This window comes from Dichomitus squalens, assembly GCF_000275845.1.
Source record: "Dichomitus squalens LYAD-421 SS1 unplaced genomic scaffold DICSQscaffold_1, whole genome shotgun sequence".
Taxonomy (NCBI): domain Eukaryota; kingdom Fungi; phylum Basidiomycota; class Agaricomycetes; order Polyporales; family Polyporaceae; genus Dichomitus; species Dichomitus squalens.
In genome coordinates, this window is record NW_006766883.1 from 2701047 (window position 1) to 2721268 (window position 20222).

Sequence of the window (20222 nt, forward strand, 5' to 3'; positions counted from 1 at the left end):
TCTTCCGAGACATGTCCCGACAGATGTATGCATGTGTGCTAATGTCGGCTACTACGCTAGCAAACAGTTCTACCTGCGATAAGCATCTGGGACGTTTGCGCATCGCCAGATCAGGGTTCGCGTCCTTCCAATTGATACCGAACATATTGCAGGGCAGTTTTCCATGAAGCCTCGTCTTTTTGGAGTAATCTTCGCGCGAAGTCCTTGGTCGAAATATTTACCGCCCGTTCTTCCACTTCCTCCAGGATGCTTTCCGGGTCCCATGACGGCTTGCCCGAAGACTGCTGACGGCTTCCGACGATCGTCCCCGGGCATTTTCGTCCAATGACTGTAGGACGCCTTACTGCGCTGACATCGGCAGGTACACCCATCTCGTCTGACGCGATCACCTGTCACCGACCCGAATACTTGTCAGCGTATCTTGGCACGAATGAAGCACACGCTGAGCATTGCTCCATGCGGGCCTTTGGGCACACGCTGCTCGGGAGCATAACGGCAAGCAAGAATCCCGGAGGGTAACTCAAGGTTCATGTGGCCACGATGCGGAGCCAGCCACGGCTACTCAGCCGCAACGCTTGGTGTCAAGCCAACTAGTCCTCCGACATATCCACTAACACTGATGCCAGGTTCAAGTCTCCCGCATTCGGACGACTCGACTGCGCCATACTATCTGAAGCTAGACTTCATACCAAGCGGCCATCATTCGTGGCATGCCTGGAAGCTTGGTAAATGAAATACTCCTGCTGGAGTGATTTGTTCTTACGAGGTACAGACAACGACGTCATCGGAAGCATTTGACATGAGCTAGCGGCGAGGTAGAGCAGCTTGAAATTGAAGTGAAAGGTTAGCTCACTCAAGCAACCGCAGACTGAAGTCCGATTCGTTGATTGTGAGGAAGACGCATATGACGCTAGTCCAGAAAGCACGGAATGTTTCCCATGACAAATCTCGTAGTGAGTGTACTATTGGCGACATAACCCCGGAACGAGGATGACGAACGGTTGCACGGGACCCTGTAGGCCACAAGAAACGCAAGGCCCCCCTTGACTGTGGGCAGACAGGGATGCTGGTCGTTGGGCAGGACCTGAACAAATGGTTGTCCTGCGGCAAGGCCCCCTCAAGTCTGACCGAACCGAGAGTGGACCCCTGATTGTGGCACGTCTCTTACCATCAAGGACGGCCGCCCAGTACCATTTGCGACTGAGTGCCAGGACCAGCGTCATCTTGGTAGTCTTTAATGAATCCTACTTGCCTTTACCAGCATGCTGTGGCCGGGCTATCCCCGTCCTCCGACCGTGCTGCGCTTTACGTACCCTTGACTTAATTCTCTAGAAGTCCGGGACCCGAGGTCCGAGCGCCTGAGGCTGTGAGCGAAACTGTCAAATGCGCCCGCGATGGTCAACCCTTGTATGTACTCGCGCAGACCGATGAACTCACCGACCCTTCCCGGCACACCCTCCCCAAGATGACGGGTTCTCGTCCCGATCAATCTCACCACGGGTCATCCCTCAGGCTCAGGAACAAGCGGGGAAGGAGCCGGGCAATCGGACTGGCCACGCGCGCCCTAGGTGCGATCGAGCGACGAATCGCGGCACGTACGGGGAACAGCGCCAGCGTATCCTGGTTCCGGCTAGGCTTCATGTCTGGCTTGGGCATGACTGAAGCCACCGACCCAGGGTGATGTCCCGGCTATAGATAAAAGGACGCGAGGGCCTGCGCAAATGTAGTTTCTCCATCCCAAGTCCCAAGCCTGGACTCAGCATGCCTGCCCTCACTACTGTCCCCGCGTTCCCTTCCGACGTTCCAACGCACTCGCTCATCGTCATCGACTATCAGCTGCTTCAAGCCGGAAGCAATGATGAGATGGCGAAACTCTGGCACGCTGCTACCCACCTGGGCTTCTGGTAGTGAGTAGCATGTCCGGGACTCTGGACCTCAAGCGCCAAGTCTAATTCACATCTCGTCACAGCCTCAGAAACCACGGCGTCGACCGTGAGGTTAACGCCATGTTCGACGTCGGCGCGGAAACATTAGCGCTTCCCCTGGCAGAGAAGATGAAGTTCGAACAAGGTGACACTGGCGACTCATTTGGGTAGGCTCCTTACCACTTCGTCTATATATTCCCGTGGCGGAATCTCATGGAGTTTCAGATACAAAGCCCGAGGAACGATCGCAACTGACCTGAGTGGCACCCGAGACACCGTCGAGTTCCTGAACATTGCGCAGGACGACGCTGTCTCGTGGCCGCGGCCTATTCACCGGACATATCCGTCATCCGTCAACGCGAGGATGCAGGATGCTGTGATTCCCTTCGTACGAAAGTCGATGGCGGTCAACAACACGATCCTGGACATCCTCGAGAGGCTTCTCGGCCTGCCAAAGGGAAGCCTTGCCAATCTCCACGCAACACATGAACCCTGCGGAAGCGAGGCCAGGGTAGTCAAGACACCTCCCAATCAGAGCACCGCTGGGATCGGAGCGCACACCGACTTTGGAACTCTGGTCAGTCTTCGTGGCTTATCTGCGTGTCGGCGGAAGGCTCACCTACATTCTGCAGACGTTCCTGCACAACCGTCTCGGCGGTCTCCAAGTCATGCCACCTGGCTCACAAGAATGGCTTTACGTTAAGGTATATATTATCACTAGAGGTTTGTACCTGTCTCACCTGTCTATTGTTCGTCGCAGCCTCTTCCTGGTCATGCGATATGCAATATTGGAGATGCTCTTTCGATTTTCAGTGGCGGCATCTTGCGTTCGAATTTGCATCGTGTGATGTACGTCTGGCTTCCTATCTTACAACTGAAACTTCTTCTCATCTCGCCAATCAGGCCGCCACCGGGTCACCAGTCGCGTTACGAGCGATACTCCGTCGCATTCTTCACCCGCCCGAACAACAATGTTATCCTCCGGCCGCTCACGGACAAGAGCAGGCTGATTGCGGACGCCGCCGCGAAGAACCCGAGGGAAGAATTCAACAGCGGTGCGACCGCCGGCGAATGGACAGCGCGCCGGATCAGAAAACTCAGGCTGCGGAACCGGAAGGTCAGCCGGAACGCGATGCACCTTGAGAAGCTTGTACTTACGAGTTGTCCGTTGTTCATAGGGTCCAGAAACGTGGTACGAGGCCAAGGGCACCGAGCATCCAGGGCTACGGCATGGGCACGAAACAGTTCGTGCGACAGCATGATACTGACGAAGAGTCCATCCTAGTTGAACGAGCGCAGCCTATGTAGGACATACCTTATCTCTGTATTATCATTCCAAGCTATCTTGTGCATGTATGCGTATACTTCGATATTCCTAACTTGTAGTACTTTACGCACGAAATCAATAAGATTCTGTACATTACTCATCTAGTCTGCGATATCGTTGAAGCTTGAAGGTGGATACGGTTGCAATGGACCGAGACGGATTGGAGCATTGATCGCTCGCCAGCCTTGCCAGGAAACTTGAAGAGGCACGAGAACGACAAGTCGTTCTAGCCAGCGTGTTTGTGATGTCAGGTACACGACAGAGTGGGGATTCTCGGTCAGAGACAAGGTAGCTGCAGGCACAATGGTGCGGAAGGCTGCGAACTTGTCACGGTCAAACAACTGCCATTGGGCGCTTATATGCGCAACTCGGTTCCGGCCGTGGCTATGCCGCGAGTTTCTTGGACGCTGAGCGCTCATGTGACTTGTACTTCAACCACCACCACTACAGATCTCTCCTACAATCCTTTGTGTTACAGGAGACCTTCAAGGAACATCGCGTGCTTCTAATTGCTCTTTAACAGCACATAGAGTTTGTCGTGTCGAGTTTATCCGCAGCTGGGTATCAAAATTGAAGCTTTGAATGGTAGCCGAGATTCTTCTGTCCTCTGGAGCCGCCACACATTGGTACCTCCCTGCAGCGAGAGTGAGTAGTAGTCACATTGGCCGTTTGCCTTAGACGGGCATGAGCACTTTGACGCCAAACGAGTAAGCTACTGTCCCCCTGAACATGATACTAGTGTCCAGATAGGCTTACTCCTTCGTTCGTCGCAGTATCGAGATCGCCACCAGAGCGGCAGACCATTTCACGCGCATCTACTACACGACTTACGATTCGCCAACGCGAATCGATGACCTCCCAAACTTCTACAGACCCAACTCTGCCCTGACATGGAACGGCAAGCCTTTCGAGGGCGTTGACGGCGTGCGAGAGCTCGTCTCCGGCATCCCCGCCACAAAACACGAGGTCCAGTCCTTCGATTGCCACCCCATTCCAGGTCAGCCACTTTCCTCCTCAGATGATACTCACGAATGGCATCTCATGTGTGAAACAGGAAGCCAGCCACCTTCGCTGCTGGTGACCGTATCGGGCATCGTCACCCACGGCAAGGGTCCAGCTGCGAACCCTGCCAACGCGCCGCGTAACAATGTCGACGGCCACCCCCGCGTCTTCTCTCAAACGTTCATGCTGGCCCCAGACCCGAACGCTCCCCCAACAAAGTCCGGGGAGGTTGCAAAATACTATATTACCGCAGACGCCTTACGGTTCGTCGGTTAGGCACGCGGGCACGTGGCAGCCACGGTACGCTTCACTGTCAATTGAGGCTCAAGGACGCGAACACGACTCATTCTTCGCCAGAGCTTGCGTCTATGCGGCATGTACAAATCTCGTGGCCTGAATGTGGCGGATCGCGAAGCGCGACGGGGCTTCGGCGTCCATTCCATGCAGCTACGTTTCCACGTTCACAACGTGGGTAAAGAAGCCGCATCGCGGGGAAGCACTCGACATGTTCAACAGTGCAGACTCATACACAGCCGAAAAGTAGAGAAGGAATGTAGCAGATATCATTACATATGGTAGTATACAGTACGCAACCGTCTCCAGATCCCGATGCATGAAACATAGGCGATTATCCAAATGTTTGGCTCTGCGACAGCCGTCAGTATCCTCGTTCCAGAGAACAGGTACGCGAGGACGTACAGAACGTGCGCTTCGCTTGACCTTGGACAGCCGCCACTCGTCAGGTTTCTCGTACTTGTTGAACAGGGGCTCAATCTTCTCCTGTCGCTTCCGCTTACTGATCTTGTTCGCGTCGGCGACTTTGAAGAACTGCGGCGCCACCTCGACCAGCCACTTGGGCTCGATCGCGGTCACGTTGTGGCAGTACTCACGAGTCGTGAGGATGAGTTCATGGTAGATGCACCATTCGGGGTTCCGGTTGAAGAGAGCCGAAGAGGGGTGAATGTAGACCGGAGTGCCCTCAACGAGAGTCTTGTATCCCTCCTGCGGGTCCTTCTTTGCGGCATTCCGGAAGTATCCCGAACAGATGGCCTTGCGGACACGATTGTAGTCCTTGCCTGCGGAGATGATATCGTGCTTGTACCTGCATGCGCACGTCAGCACCCGCCACCATCGGGGCGAAAGCGGAAACTTACCTGTCCATGATACCGAGCAACTGTTTCCGAACGTCTTGCGCACGCCTCATGCTACGAGCCTGGATGAAGTTTTCGTAGCACCAGGGGTTCGAGAAGTTGCTGGCCTTCCAGCCATTGTATACGGTGAGAAGCGTCAGATGATCGCCTTCCGGTTGGTGGAACTTGGCCTTCTTCGAGTCGGCCTGGCCCTGTTTCTCCTTCGGCCGGTAGAACACGCTCTGCACAGAAAGCATGGCAACAATCGACAGGATCTCCTCAGAGCAGCCGAGCTCGACGGATGCGATAAGAGTCTTCGCGAGAGCTGGGTCCATGGGAAAGTCTGCCATCTTGCGACCAAGACGCGTCAGCAGACCTTCATCGTCGAGCGCGGACAGTGCGTAGAGCGATTCTAGCGCGGTGATCATCGTTTGGGCCGGAGGAGGGTCCATGAAGTCGAAGCTCAGCAGGTCGTTAATACCCATGGCCTTGAGCATGAGGATGGTGCTAGCCAGATTCGTGCGCTGGATATCAGGAATCGAGTTCGGTAGCATCTCGTTCCGGAACGCCGCCTCGGTGTACAGACGGTAGCACTTCCCGGGTCCGGTACGGCCAGCACGACCAGCTCGTTGACGGGCCTGAGCTTGCGAGATGGGCATGACCACGAGCGAGTCCATACCTAGACGCGGATCATAGGCGTTCTGCTTCGAAAAGCCGGGGTCGATTACGTAGTAGATGCCAGGTATTGTGAGACTCGTTTCCGCGACGTTCGTTGCAACAACGACCTTACGCGCGCCGGGAGGAGTGGGCTCGAACACACGAGACTGGACCTCGGAGGGGAGGGCGGAATAAATCGGGAGGATGATAAGCTCTGGGACCTTCGGACCAAGCGCCTTCATTCGCTCGTAGAGGATTTCGCACGCCGTGTCAATTTCCTCTTGACCCGTCAGGAATAGAAGGATATCCCCAGGAGGCTCCGATAGGTGGATTTGCATGACGGTGATCAGGGATGCGTCAAGATAATCCGTCTCCGGCTCCTTGGTGTAGAGGATCTCTACGGGATAGGTCCTGCCGGGGATGGTAAAGATCGGGCAGCCAAAGAAGTACTTCGAGAACTTCTCGGCGTCAAGGGTGGCAGAAGTGACGATGAGTTTGAGGTCAGGTCGACGCTTGATTGCCTCTATATGTACGCGTTGGTATAGGCGCAGGCTGTCACAAGAAGGTGCACTCACTCTTCAGAAGGCCGAACAATACATCAGTGGCAATGGTACGCTCGTGGGCCTCATCCAGCATGATCACGGAGTACTGGCTCAGATCCGGGTCGATAAGAGATTCTCGTTGGAGCATACCGTCCGTCATGTATTTGATGCGAGTTTCTGGACTTGTGCAATCCTCGAAACGAATCGTGTACCCGACTTCCTGTCCAAGCCTGCAACCAACCTCCTCCGCCACGCGCTTCGCGACAGACATGGCGGCGACACGCCTAGGCTGCGTGCATCCTATCCTGCCCTTGTCCGCGAAGCCCTCCTCTGCCAGATATTGCGTCATCTGCGTCGTCTTGCCCGAGCCCGTATCACCGACGACGATGAGAACGGGGTGCTGGTATGCAGTCAGGACAACAGCGTATTAACAGCAATGAATAGTGACGTACCTCTCTGATAGCCTTCAACAACGGATCGCGAAGCTTATAGATCGGAAGACTCTTCCGTTGCTCCTGAATACTGAGGGATGTGATCTCACCGAACGTCGTCGCCTTATTGAAAGTAGCCTCCTTCCACTTCGGCTGCTCCCCGGCCTTCTGGCCCCGAAGTTCGCGTCGGAGATCCTGAGCAAAGACGCGGTCACTATCCTTTGCCATGGGGTCCAACCAAGGTGCGCTGAAGTCACGAGCTTCGGAGTCCGCCTGCTCGTTCGCCTCTTGCTGTCGCAACTCTCGACGCTCCTTGGCAAGAGCCGCGCCCGCAAGGGCAGCCCGGTTAAGCGAACCGTCCGGCGCCTTGACAATCTTGACAGGACTGAGCTCTAAAGTCTTCTTCGTCTGACCAGCAAGGAACGCGGGCTCCTCCTCGCGGACTTCGACATCCAGTTCCTCCTCTACTTCCGCAGTCGCAGCAGGATTCCCAAAGTCTTCATCAAGGTCGGGATATTCTGAAGCGTCAAGAGCACCGGAGGAGATGAGCTGCTTGATCTCCCACCGTTCCGGTGAAGTCAGACGTTTTGCAGACCTGACGACTTCCTCCTTGACACCGCGCGAGTTGAGGGGAACGGCATTGGCGCCATGGGCCGCTCGTCGTTCCTCCTCGGCAGCAAGCTCCGCTTCGGACTTGATGCGCAGATGGGGAGTGAGGTCGCGTCCAGTGGCCTGATCGACGTCCTTCATGGAGAGACCAACCCGGTTTCCCGCGACGCTCATGACCTTGACCTTGACTGACTGTCCACGACTCAGCAGGTCAGCGGGCGAGTTCGCGCGCGCGCCTTGCTGAATGTTGGAAACGTGCACCATACCTGCCCCGTAGTCAGTCTGTGGGCACAAACGGTAATGGAGGAGCAACGCACCTTCCACTCGGCCCGCCACGCCTTCCAACTGAACAAACGCCCCGAACTCCTTCAGACCGTTGACCCGGCCATCATAGATCTTGTAGAGCACCGGGCGATCGTCCAACTGCCGACCGCCTCCTCTGCCTCTCCTGTCATCATACCCCCTCCCCCGTGAAGGACTTGGACTGCGACGGCGTGGTGGTGGGGGAGGAGAGCGTGAACGAGAACGTCGTGGGCGCTTCGGAGCTCTGTCGTCCTCCGGAGTCCGTGGTCGCGCTCTCTTCGCAGCACCCTCCAACTGAGACATCATGTCGTCTACCTCTTTCATGATTGCATCCTTCGGAGCACCCGGATCCCACTCCTGGTCTTTGAGCGCGAGTCCTGGGAACATGCGCTTCTTCTTATCCAGCTCATCCAGCCCGGGACCATCGACAGCGCCAGTCTCCTTTCCAGTTGATTTCTTCTTGTGCTTCGGATGGAGGGTGAGGATGAGACGGTCGACATTCTCTACGAACGACTCTGGGAAGTTGGCGCCGACTTCCTGCAGTTTCCCCTTGAACTCGACGAGAGTTTTAGACTGGTCATGAAGGGAGATGACGAACTCGGCTAGTGTCTTGTCGCTAAGCCCAGTGTGGTTGTCGATCTCCTGAGTGATTTTGGCGACGAGAGAAAGGAACTCGAGGTTGTAGAGGTCAGTTTCGGCCATGGTGGATCAGAGTCAAGCCACTAGATCGCGGACTGTCTCTGCAGCCGTGTCGCTTGACCACCCGTACAGACGCCTTTTGGTTCAGGTCGGCGGTTGGTTCGGTACCACATGCTGAGTAAGCGCAGCTCTAGAAAGTCGTGGGTGAGCATAGGCGCCTACTCATCCCGTTCTTTCTGTCGAAGCAGGCGCCTGGGATGCCCCCCAAGAGAGGCATTGTCAAGTCCGGAAATGCCGGTAACTCATCCAAAGCATCGAAGCCTCCTCTGGTACCTGCACCAGCGTCCGAAGAGAAACCTCTCTTTCCACCAGGCTCAAAGTATCCCTTGAGTTTGCTACACGAGAGGTATGTAATTCACCAGATATCGTTACGTCCAGTGATGTAGAATCAAACATCTTCCCCTGCTATGACCTGCGGTCTCAATACCGTCTTGGAGTCTCATCTCTCAATGTTCTCTCTGACGTGTCGGATAGATGTCAGAAAAATGGATGGGAGAAGCCCATTGTCGATACGGTACCTGATCAATCCGTCTGGGAAGCCACCGTCCTAGATGACTGACCGTAATCAATCCATAGCGAAGGCAGGGAGATGGCTACTCATTCTCTGTCCTGCTGAGCAGAGTCAACAAGAAGGGCTCAGAGCGGGAGTCGGTCCGCCTGGAGCCCCATCCACCTTTTGCTATGCCTTCGGCTCTGGAGGCGCGCCATTGGGGCGCGACGTACGCACTTTATAGGGTACGATATGCCGAAAATATGTTGACTTATGTCTGATGATCTGCATGCCAGTTTTGCAACGGCATACAACTGGATCGCGTCCTACCCCCCGGTCCACGTGAGTACTGGAAACAGTTGGCGGCCGAGCACAAGGCAGCCCCGGCGCACCAAAGCTGGATGTATGACGCTGATCCGTTTGCCGCTCGTAAGGCGGTGAACGAAAGGCAGGAGAAGGCCGCCCTGAAGAAGGAAGAAGCCAGCCGGCCCGAGGGGAGTTCCAAGCCTGCTCAACAGTCTTCAGACTTTGCCAACGCTCCCGAAGCGAAGATGGCTAGCACTCTCAGAGACTTTGTCGAAGACGCTGTCAAGAAGGTAATTACGGCATTGTGCTGGCTCAGTCGTTAGACTGACGAATAAAACAGGGACTCGCCATGTACCCCGATGCTGGGGATGCAGAACCGAACCATATCAAGTCAGAGGACCACTCACGCCTCGCGAAGGAATTGGGACTTCTCGGCTTCACTCTTGTGCAAGCTCGGAAAGCGATCACAGCTCTCTCTCAGGCTTCTGCTTTGACCTCTAGTCTCCTTGGACGCCTTCCCCCTCTGCAGGCTTGCATCGAGTATCTTATCTTGCAAGTTCCGGAGTGCGACCTGCCGCAGCGCTTCCTTCCTTCCGTCAATTCTTCCAACCCCTTCATTACTGGCGCACACGCCGGTACAGATGATTTGAAGAAGCGTTGGGCAGAAGACAAGGCGATCAAGGAATGCGGTTGGCCTGCCCACGTCGTGAGGGAGTGCACCTCTGACCAGGCCCTCACCGAAGATTGGGGGAAGCTCATTTTTTCTCTTAACTGCAGACTTGTTGGTGTGGACTGGAGGGAGGCTGCGACGATCGAGCCCCAAGACCTTGAAGTCATTGATCAAGAGGAAATAGAGGCCCTCAGCGGGCGAGCCGGGATCAATAGAGAACTTATGATCCCGCTCCCTGTGGCGCCACTGACCCTTCATATCATTGTCCCCGAGGATCGCATACTCCCAGCTGCTGGCACATTCCCTCCGATGTACCTTACATCGTCAACCGTTGCAGCTTATGTCCGCCTACATGTACTCTCCAAGCTCGTCATGGCGCTCAAGACGGGTAACCTCCGCGACCCGGGCGAGACGGTCATCATGGCGATCATGCGTCATGTTGAAGAAGAATGGGCGGTAATCCAGGATGATGGTCCTCCGGACATTTCGGTGGTTATGCGGCATCTCCTGCCCAAGGCCCAGCCATCTACAGCCCAAGGGTCGACTGTCGCGACAGATGAGACAACGTCCGCATCATCGAAAAGCAGACGTCCTCGGGCAATTCGACGGGACGACCGTACGGGCGAGCGTGTAAAGCAAGAATATGAGCAGCTCGTTCGACAGGCAGAATACGCGAAAATGCTGACAACAAGGGAACGACTCCCGGCCTTCGCGTCAAGGAGACAGTTCCTCGACATTCTGAAGGCCAACCGTTGCGTTGTCGTCGTTGGCGAAACTGGTAAGTGGCCGTTATTCTTGATACGAGCAAGGGCTGACCTCAGGTTCAGGCTGCGGCAAGACCACACAGCGTGCGTTACCACGCGTGACGTCGCATGCTCTTATTGAAGCTTCTGCCCTCAGTACCCCAATTTGTCCTCGACGAGCTCATTGCAACAGGGCAAGGGGCAAAGGCCTCAATCATTGTCACCCAGCCGCGCAGGCTGTCCGCAATCGGGGTCGCTGCCCGAGTTTCTGCGGAGCGTCTCGAGGATGGTTCAGTCGGCTACGCTATTCGTGGAGAGTCCAAGCAAGGGTCACATACCAAGATCCTCTTCTGTACGACCGGGGTCGTTCTCCGGAGACTGGGCTCGGGTGACAAGCTGGACGACGTGACCCACGTCGTCGTTGACGAGGTGTGCATCTGGTGCAGTATTCATAGTCAGTCCTGTGACCTGACGGAGACATTATTCGACAGGTCCATGAGCGTTCTGTTGACGGGGACTTCCTACTGCTCGAATTGCGCGAGCTGCTGAAGACCCATCCTACTCTCAAGGTTATCCTTATGTCGGCGACTATCAACCACGAAGTCTTCGTGAAGTACTTCCACAATGCGCCCCTTCTGACTATACCCGGTTTCACTCATCCGGTTGAAGACAAGTCAGTGAATCCATGGCCCCGAGGACGTCATTGCTCACACGAGGTTGCAGGTATCTGGAGGATTTCTTCCCTCAGCTGGAGTACCGCCCGTCTGGGCCCAAGTCATCCAGGCAAGCGAGAGACAGGGACGACGAGGCGGGCCAAGAGCTCGATAGCGCCGGCCTCGACGACGAGTCTCAGATGGCCATTCGAGCCATCATGCGCTCGGAGTCCTTTGACTATGACGTACGTCTGTGAATCTTCGACATAGACTTATGATGCCACTAACGGTCGGGTATAGCTCATTGCTGCAACGGTAAATCATATTGTAGGTACAGCAAAGAAGCGAGGCGGGATTTTGATCTTTCTGTCTGGTGTGCAAGAGATCCGACAGTGCATGGATCGGCTGCGGACTGTACCCAACTCGAAGATCTTACCACTTCATGCAAACTTAACAAACGACGAGCAGCGACGTGTATTCGCTTCGACACCAGAGTGGAAGATCATTGTGTCGACAAATGTGGCGGAGGTGAGATCCACACAACATCTAGTCACGGCGGACATCTTTACCACTGAACTAGACTTCGGTGACAATCGACGATGTCATCTATGTCATTGACGGTGGCAAAGTCAAAGAAACCCACTACGACGCAGAAGCAGGCTTGACCAGGCTCACCCAGCAATGGGTCACTCGCGCGGCTGCGAAGCAGCGCCGTGGACGTGCCGGACGCACCCAGCCCGGCATCTGCTACAAGCTCTACACTCGCGCCCAGGAGAAACGCATGGCGCCATTCCCTATCCCGGAGATCAAGCGTGTACCTCTGGAAAGTATCTCATTGACGCTCAAGGTCGTCCATAACGATGTGAAGGTGCGAGTGTCTGTAAAACTATGGCCCGACGGATCCATCTGAACACTCCTGCAGACCTTCCTTTCTCGTGCCATCGATCCGCCGGAAATTGCTGCCGTCGATAAGGCACTCGAGGTCTTGGAGGAGCTCGCAGCGATTGGCTCAGATGGTGAGCTGACGGCGCTTGGGCGACATATGGTCAGTACTTCCTGTCATGATATCTACCTCGTCCGCTGACTATGTATGCGTGTAGGCAATCCTACCTATGGATCTTCGCTTAGGAAAGGTACGCTGTATATCTGGCCATCTCGAAGCGCTACATCTGACGTGTCTCTAGATGCTCATCCTTGGGACAGTGTTCCGTTGCCTCGGCCCTGTCTTGACGGTTGCTGCGTGCCTCTCATCTAAACCTTTGTTCCTCAGCCCGATGGATAAGAGAGAAGAGGCGAAGCAGTGCGTGTCTCTTCCAGCAGTCGTGTCTCCACATTCTTATGATGTATCTTCTCAGAGCTCGCGCGCGCTTCGCGACCGACAACAGCGACTTGCTCACAGACGTGAATGCCTACGAGGAGTGCGTGAACTTACGGAACAAAGGAGAGTCACCAGGTATCATCCGCGTGTTCTGCGAACAAGTATGCTTCAAGTCTTCCGAAACGCTGCGTGTCCGTTAATCAGTATGTTGCAGAACTTCATCTCCATCTCGACGATCCGAGACATTACTTCACTCCGTCAAGACTTCATGTTTTCCCTCTCGACCCTAGGTTTCGTGCCCGAACAGTCCAAGCCCAAGGATGAGGCGCTCAACACGAACAGCACCAACGTCAATCTCGTGAAGGCGGTCATTCTCGGCGGCTTTTGGTCCCGCGTTGCGCGTGTTCACCTACCCAAGTCCGCTATCAAATTCGGTCGCGTGCAAGCTGGAACGATACAACGGGAAAACACCGCAAAGGAGTTCAAGATGTACGACTTGAAGGAGGGCCGCGTATTCCTGCATCCTGCCTCTGTCCTGTTCAACGCGTCCGCGTGGAAATCGCCGTTCTTGACCTATTTTCAGAAGCAGATGACAAGCAAGGTATTCTTGAGGGATGCAACAGAAGTATGTGCCATAATTTCCCGTTATATATGCAATTCTCACATACATGGTTAGGTACCGATCTATGCTTTGTTGTTGTTTGGTGGCCCTATCATGGTCAATCACATCGGAGGCGAATTGACGATCGGTACGAAGGATTGTATCATCAAGCTCAAGGCGTGGCCGCGTATTGGTGTACTTGCCAATCATCTACGGTGAGCTACTATCCTTCATGCTGTGCGACCACGCATTGATAGATGACCTTGACAGTCGCCTCCTGGATGCTCAGCTGTTGCAGTGCATCGAGGAGGGAACATTATTAGGCCTTAGCTCAGGAGATAACCCTGTATTACAAGCGATTCAGGCACTTTTGGCGGGTGACGGGTTATCGGTCTAAGAAATTTTCGTAACATGCGGCTACGGATGCACACGTTCTTGGGGGACCAACAATCTATACCGAAAAACCGTGCAGTCTCAACATGCTGCAAGGCATGGCGTCAGCGCACGAAGTCTGCAATCGACTAGTGACACTGCACCTGACCTCATCCCGTGAGCGCGAAGGCTCGCACATTCATACGGGTCGTTCCGCGCGTTCGCTATCGTTCGATTGGTCGATCAATCCGGTGGGCGCTACGTCTGTATCTGTATTGCAGATAGACGGTGTAGAGTGTGGTATAGGGCCGTGCGGAGCATCGATGCTAAGAGCCGACTCATTAATATGGAGGTACGTCGGTCCATCCGGGACTGCAAGCAGTGGTAAGCTCTGGCGAACATCGCACTGAGGGGTGGCAACAAGTGTCGCGTCACTGGTTGCGGGAGCTACGACTGGATAAAATATTCTGCATCAGGACCCTGTAGCCATACGGGCAAAGACAGCAAACGACACTGACTTGTTGGTGGAGACTTTGAGGCTGCCGCCCCTGCTATTCGCACTTCACAGTACCGTCCAATCGCGCGCATATGATCCAGCCATGGTGGCGACTGGTAGGAAGGTATATTATCGGCCAAGAAGCGAAAGGTGGCATCGAGCGTTCGTATGACGTTCAAATGTGTCGCGACACACATCGGCGAACCTTGCCGCAGATCGTCTTCAGATAGAGGGAAGAGCTTGGCTCTATGCAGCGTCCTGGAAATGCACTCCCATGTCCCCTCATTTTCCTTCCACGGAGAGCATGTCAAAAAGGTATTGAGGAATAGCAGGGTGTCGACAAAGGCGCTCTCGTAGTATTGGGAACGACCGGGAGCCTTTTCGGGATTATCACGTATAGGCGTGTGGGCAAGGGAGAATTGGGACATCAGAGCGCGAACGCCGGGAAAGGTGTCACATATCGCATTTTTTGACATCGCAAGTTCGCCAGATTGCTTCCATTGCATGGAATCTTTCGGTAGGGCAACAACCACTGTAAATAGGGAGAGAAGGTGTTTTTTTTTTCAAGCATTTATATCCCGCGTACATAGTACAGGTGCGGCAGTCTTCACTAGTATGTTTCGCTGGATGCCAGCGTCATTTCCTACCTAAGGGACCTGTTCAGTGGTTTCTGGCCACACAGGTTGATGGAGAGGGCAGGGCAGTGCATCGCCCATGAGTTGGTGGGATTTCGAAGCCTAGGTGGCGTCAAAGTCCGCCAGCTGTGGTGGAGCGTCCTCGAAGGAGAACGGCGAGGGTAGTCTTCCAGGAACGTACAGAGCTCCGCGAAGGACTCCTTCCGCACCAGAAATTCGTGCTCGGCTGTCCACCGCCACCATCGCGGCCGCTTGTAGTTCGTGCAATCGCGCAGAACGTGAAGGCGGCTTTGGACGACCCCACACCATGGACACTCTGCGGGTTCGTCTGGGAAAAACCGGAGCCGATATGACCCCAGTGGTGCATGGTTGAGGCACGCGCGACTAAAGCGCGTCATGGCCCCTCGGGAGCCCCCAAGTACCTTGATGGCGGGGGGCTGAACATGTTTGGGGGGGAGGAGCGCGCGTAGCCGCAAGAAGCTCGTCCCGAGATATGTGGGCGATTCCTTGGAGAGGCGTCGCCAGTCCGAGAGCATTTGGACCGTTGCCCGGTGTCGGGCATAGGCTAGGGAGCGTGATGAGGTGCCAGGGCCCTCAAGGTCAGCGGCGCGTTTGGCAGCTTCGTCGACCTTCTCATTCCACGGTATGCCCGTATGAGAGGGAGAGAAGGTGTTATTGTGCTGACCTGTCATTCAAGCGCAAGCGGAGTCACCCTGCAGGAAAACATGCCACTCAATGTGCATGCCCTTGTTGGTCTCTCGCGCAAGGTATCGCAAGAGTCACCACAACGCGGATACGCTGTTCACTCCTCGTAGAACGAAGCTACTCATTGTATGAAGGAATTGCTGTCCAAGTGGGGTGTCTGCCGAGCCATCCAGAAACGAAAATAACATGGGGGGAAGGAGGTCAAATACAATGGCGCGATGGACCAGGCTGTCGTCTATCGCTTGCGTCATTTTGAGTCCAACTGCCAAGATGAAAGGCAGTATAGGACGCCACGTGACAGTACTGTCGGGGAGTGGGATGTCGATTCCCGTACGAATCCTGATGATCGTGTTAGAGCATCTCACGACGTGGCCCGGATCCAACCGCCCGATACAAGGAGTCACCGACAGATTGAGGAATGTGTCGTCGAGAGTAAGCTCGTAGGCTTTGATCGCGAGCCCCTCATCGATTTCGTCCAACATGGACCGCGTCCTGGCTTGCTCCCTTGCTCGCCACCAACGGATCTTACTGCGAGCGGCCAACCAGGTGCTAAGCCATCGGGACATACGGTCGCATCGCCCACGAAGCTGAACAGCGAATCTCCACCCGTGTCTGATCTCGAGGGGCTCGAGAAGACATGCGACTTTGACGGATAGTATGGACGCCATCCGAGCCATGATTCGAGCGACGAATTGAGAGGCAATGTAGATGCTGAGCGCCTGGGGTGACTGGTACGGGCAGTCTGCTCGAAATGTAGGTATGACGGTGCTAAAGATTATGAACAAGAGGAGCAGGCCGGCAAGGACGGATATGACAGTGGCGACGGCTGGGTGGATAGTCCATAGGAGAATGACGAGTCCGGCGAGGAATAGAGCCAGGGATGCTTGTAGAAGGACAGGAATCAGTGCGATGATGCCGACGATCCGCCATTTGAGTTAGTTGCCGTATCGGTATTGACGCAAGCGAGTAACATTGCGAGACGTCCCCAAAGACCCTCGTCGTATTGATGCAGCCATTGCTTAACCATAATGGCAAGAGATGAGGCCGAAAGCGTGCAAATGAGGGAGGAGAACCATAGGGCGTTGATCCACACGGCGGAAGGAGGGGGCTTGAACGACGAGTCAGGGGGTAGGACGAATGCCGGGCGAGTGGAGTTGATCGCGGTCGGGGTCGCAGTGAAGCTTGACAGCTGAGTGGAAATCTGGGTGAGGACCAGGAGCGACGCCCCGGCAGTATCTGGTTGCAGTAGCACATACGACTGCGCGTTGAACGCAGTTAAGACGGCGGAGAAGAGACCGGCCTGGAGCGACGTCGCTTAGCATTTCCGTTACGCGGCACACAACAGCACTTGCAACTTGTACGTACAAAAACGAGAAGCATGTCGATCTCCGCCTTCCACCTCGCTATCATCTGGTCACTGTGGGCTTTGCAGAATCTGCGCGCACTCGTCCCACGCCTTCGCTGTCTGCTCTTCAGTGAATGGGCTCTTAACGTCAGGGATACCTGCATGCAGCAGCTCAAACCACCAAATAGAGGTAGAACCGGCCGATATACTACACCAAACGCGAGTAGTCGGTCAGTATAGCTATGCAACTCAGTAGCGACTAGCGGATGCACCTCACTAGGTAGCGCCATTAGAGATATTACAGTAGATGCTTTCTGTCACGGCACTTGTCAGATGAACTGCCACAACCCAATACACGTCAAGACATACCGGCTTTGAAATCAGTGTCGCCAATGGTTCAAACTGCGAGGACGTTACCCCAGTCCCAGCCTCCTCGGACACATTGAGTTGTATTCGGATGGCACGTGTCCAAAGTGCTTCATTCGCGCTCCGTGCCGTGACAGGTATATGGGCGATTCTGGCCCGCGCCTCATAGACATACCCGAAGATAATAATACTGTACCTTGATGAAGCGGCACTGAAAGCGGGTTCAGCACGAAACTTCGACCTCGTGAGGCATTGCGGAAACAAGAGATGTGGGCGCTTATCCGGGAGGAGGCGTCTTGCAGTGCGGATATCTTATAGGTGGTACGGCAAAGTGTATAACAACGTGTCAAACGAAATGCCCCAATTATATGTATGTTTGCTTATGTGCGATCGTGAACCCCGCCAGGGACACTGGTACGTTACTGTTGATAATGATACAACTATAATATTGATGCTGTTCGTCAAATTGCCGTGCGGTCATGGATGAGTCAGAATACCAACGAGAACTGGACCAATATCGCGTCGACCTTCGTCCAACTCTCGCTACCTCCGTCCCGCCGGGCCAAGCACGACGAGGCTCTCGCTCGCCGCGGTCCGATGACCCGACTGCCTCCCGTGAAGGCCAGCTCGAGCCTCGCGCGAGGCCTGCGTCCCTACCGCGAGGTCGAGCCCGAGCGCGTTCGCATCCTCCGCCTCTCCGCTCTCCTCCTCCACTGGCTCCGGGCGCCACTCTGGGGAGCAAGACGCCGCCCTTCGCCGCGCCGGGGCTGACCCAGAGCAACTCCTCCCACCTAAGGGCGTAGGAACGCTGGAAGAGACAGGCATGGGCGCGTAATATGGCGCGGCGTACGGCTGCGTGCGGCGCACGCTTGGCGAGCCTGAGGACGCGGAGAAAGCAGACGTTACGGAGGAACCGGAGAACGTCGAGGTGGAAGCGGATGTGGAGATGCTCGACCGCGGTGAGTCAGGGATGGGGGTTTTGCGGGATTCTTTGGAGGCGAGGGTCAATGAGAGCGAGTTGAGCATACGGCGAGGGCCAGACGCCCGGCGAAAAGGAGGATTGGTGGGAGCTAGAGCGGAAGTGCCACATTAGCTCATGTGGCGTCGAGGAAGGCGAAGGTGCACGTACTAATAGAAGCCTTGGGATTTCGATGCTTCAGGCGGAAGGGGTTGACGAACGTGGTCGTGAACGTCTCCCCGGAAATAGAGTCCGTCCTCTGTTGCGGCCGAATGTCGCTTTCCGGCGCAATCACGGAAGGCGCCGGACACTCTCTGGACTGCGATCTCCGGGCCTGCTTCACGGGCTCGCGAGCATCATCTTCCAAGGGCGACGTGGATCCCAATGGTGCTACAGAAGGGCTCGGTGCAGAAGCCGATCTCGGCTTCGTAGACACCTTGCGCGACAACGATTTCAGCATCTTCATAGTGGGAAGCCGTACATTTCGTGTCAGTCGTGGCGAGCCGGTGGGAGAGTCAGTGGAGTGGGTGTCGTCTTGATCGAAGTTGGCGGCCATCCCCGACTCGCCCTCAATACTTGGGAGGTCAGGTACGTAGCGGGACGGCGAGCTATTGTCCACTAAGGTCAATGACGCCACGGAGCCCGCTGACGACTTGGGACTCGGTGGTCGCGAAGACTTCGAGAGCGACCATCGCATTCTAAACGAAGGCCGCTTGGATGTCAAAGGTACGGGAGGTGGGGCGGAACGAATGTCGCACGGTGCCGACTTGGTCGATTCAACATCATCCTTCTCCTCCAACTTTGGGGGCTCAATAGGAGCGGTGGCAGGGGACAGTGAAGCACTGCGAATGCGGGGGCTGCGAGGTTTTAGGACGAGTGGTGGCGGTTTAGATCGCAATGGGGGGATAATCCGGCCCAGAATGAATATGACCACACTCTATAGAACCACAATCATTAATATCGAGACTCGTATACGGCGCCATGGGTTCTGCACAACGCACCATCGCGAACCAAGCAATACCCCAGAAGAGCAGAGCCATCCGGGCACCGGAATATTTTGAGAACGGAATGGGAGTGAGGTTGATGGATCGTTCTTTCATGGGGAGTCGTGAATAACCCGACCACTGACGGGGGGTTTATATGACGAACAGATGCCTACGAAGACATCACCAGCCTCTAGGCGCGGCTGACGGGGCTCGGGCTCGATTGACGGGAATGGAGTTGGACCACCGGTCAGGATCAATATGTACCACAAAAGCGACCAGCAAGATCGCTCCCAATAATCCACAAATGTCCAGCGCCGCCAAGTGGAAAGATCACAGAGGTCGGATGTGGGGAGGAGTGGCGTGCACGGGGATCGGTACAAGCAGAGCCACGACCAGAGAATCGGGGATAAGCTGGCGCAGGAAGACGTGGCGACAAGCTAAGATAGGCTGCAGCAGGCTAGCAGTGGCTTTACATGGTCCTAAGAGAGAAAGCGAGGAATAGGACGAGCGGCCGCAGGGAGGGTCTCAAGAACAAAAGTCGAACCATTCCTGCGAGTATTCCGGATCGCGGCACGCCCGCAAGCGCACACTCGCCGCACGTCAATCGTCTTGCGTCGCCGGGCGCCGCGCTGCCCAGGCGTCGAGATCCCCTTCGCCAGACAGCCGAGGAGGGTAACGTACGAAAGTGAGTGCGCATCGTCAGACAAACGTCCACCGACGCTTTAGCAGGGCCTTGTGTCGGACCATCCCTTAGGCGCCTATCTCCCGACCTTCGCCAGGAACGGCAAAATCCGATACGCACCTTGCAATCTCGAGCTCAGCTCCGATCGAGATGAAGCCACGACTCCGCAATGGTGACAAAGTCGGACACCGATACCACGACCGAGAAGTACTTGCGAACACCATGCTGAGGCCGTGCTGATAGACACATAAGTGTGTGCAGGGTGCTGGCC

At 55.4% G+C, this 20222-nt stretch overlaps 7 protein-coding genes across 7 annotated transcripts; 3 read left to right on the plus strand and 4 right to left on the minus strand.

Moving 5' to 3' along the window:
* Positions 1-1574: 1574 nt before the first annotated feature.
* On the plus strand, positions 1575-3341 carry DICSQDRAFT_131575 (Clavaminate synthase-like protein). The gene is made up of 7 exons (XM_007360638.1): positions 1575-1907; positions 1970-2092; positions 2151-2502; positions 2558-2629; positions 2686-2774; positions 2829-3042; positions 3104-3341. The coding sequence occupies exons 1-7, from the start codon at positions 1762-1764 to the stop codon at positions 3185-3187; spliced, it is 1080 nt and encodes a 359-aa protein (XP_007360700.1). The 5' UTR covers positions 1575-1761; the 3' UTR covers positions 3188-3341.
* Positions 3342-3936: 595 nt separating this feature from the next.
* On the plus strand, positions 3937-4530 carry DICSQDRAFT_142871 (NTF2-like protein; the record flags this gene model as incomplete). The annotated part of the gene is made up of 3 exons (XM_007360639.1): positions 3937-3959; positions 4026-4249; positions 4307-4530. The coding sequence occupies 3 exons, from the start codon at positions 3937-3939 to the stop codon at positions 4528-4530; spliced, it is 471 nt and encodes a 156-aa protein (XP_007360701.1).
* A 4292-nt stretch (positions 4531-8822) lies between these two features.
* DICSQDRAFT_151601 (P-loop containing nucleoside triphosphate hydrolase protein) lies at positions 8823-13803 on the plus strand (the record flags this gene model as incomplete). Its single annotated transcript, XM_007360640.1, has 18 exons — positions 8823-8971; positions 9100-9139; positions 9202-9360; positions 9412-9711; positions 9762-10869; positions 10919-10939; positions 10992-11263; positions 11326-11507; positions 11558-11732; positions 11788-12015; positions 12068-12355; positions 12410-12532; positions 12588-12620; positions 12672-12787; positions 12843-12966; positions 13020-13430; positions 13482-13621; positions 13677-13803. 18 exons carry the CDS (start codon positions 8823-8825, stop codon positions 13801-13803), a joined length of 3996 nt encoding a protein of 1331 aa, XP_007360702.1.
* Positions 13804-14917: 1114 nt separating this feature from the next.
* Positions 14918-15601, minus strand: DICSQDRAFT_47142 (uncharacterized protein; the record flags this gene model as incomplete). Its single annotated transcript, XM_007359817.1, has 1 exon — positions 14918-15601. One exon carries the CDS (start codon positions 15599-15601, stop codon positions 14918-14920), a length of 684 nt encoding a protein of 227 aa, XP_007359879.1.
* Positions 15602-16297: 696 nt separating this feature from the next.
* DICSQDRAFT_25845 (uncharacterized protein) lies at positions 16298-16543 on the minus strand (the record flags this gene model as incomplete). The annotated part of the gene is made up of 1 exon (XM_007359690.1): positions 16298-16543. A coding segment is annotated over one exon (246 nt), but the record flags the coding sequence as incomplete, so codon positions are not given.
* Positions 16544-16623: 80 nt separating this feature from the next.
* DICSQDRAFT_38268 (uncharacterized protein) lies at positions 16624-17042 on the minus strand (the record flags this gene model as incomplete). Its single annotated transcript, XM_007359700.1, has 2 exons — positions 16624-16914; positions 16980-17042. Coding segments are annotated over 2 exons (354 nt in total), but the record flags the coding sequence as incomplete, so codon positions are not given.
* Positions 17043-17514: 472 nt separating this feature from the next.
* DICSQDRAFT_176950 (uncharacterized protein) lies at positions 17515-19774 on the minus strand. Its single transcript, XM_007360641.1, has 3 exons — positions 19285-19774; positions 18455-19220; positions 17515-18395 (listed from the first exon to the last, which is right to left on the minus strand). The coding sequence occupies exons 1-3, from the start codon at positions 19381-19383 to the stop codon at positions 17869-17871; spliced, it is 1392 nt and encodes a 463-aa protein (XP_007360703.1). The 5' UTR covers positions 19384-19774; the 3' UTR covers positions 17515-17868.
* Positions 19775-20222: the final 448 nt, after the last annotated feature.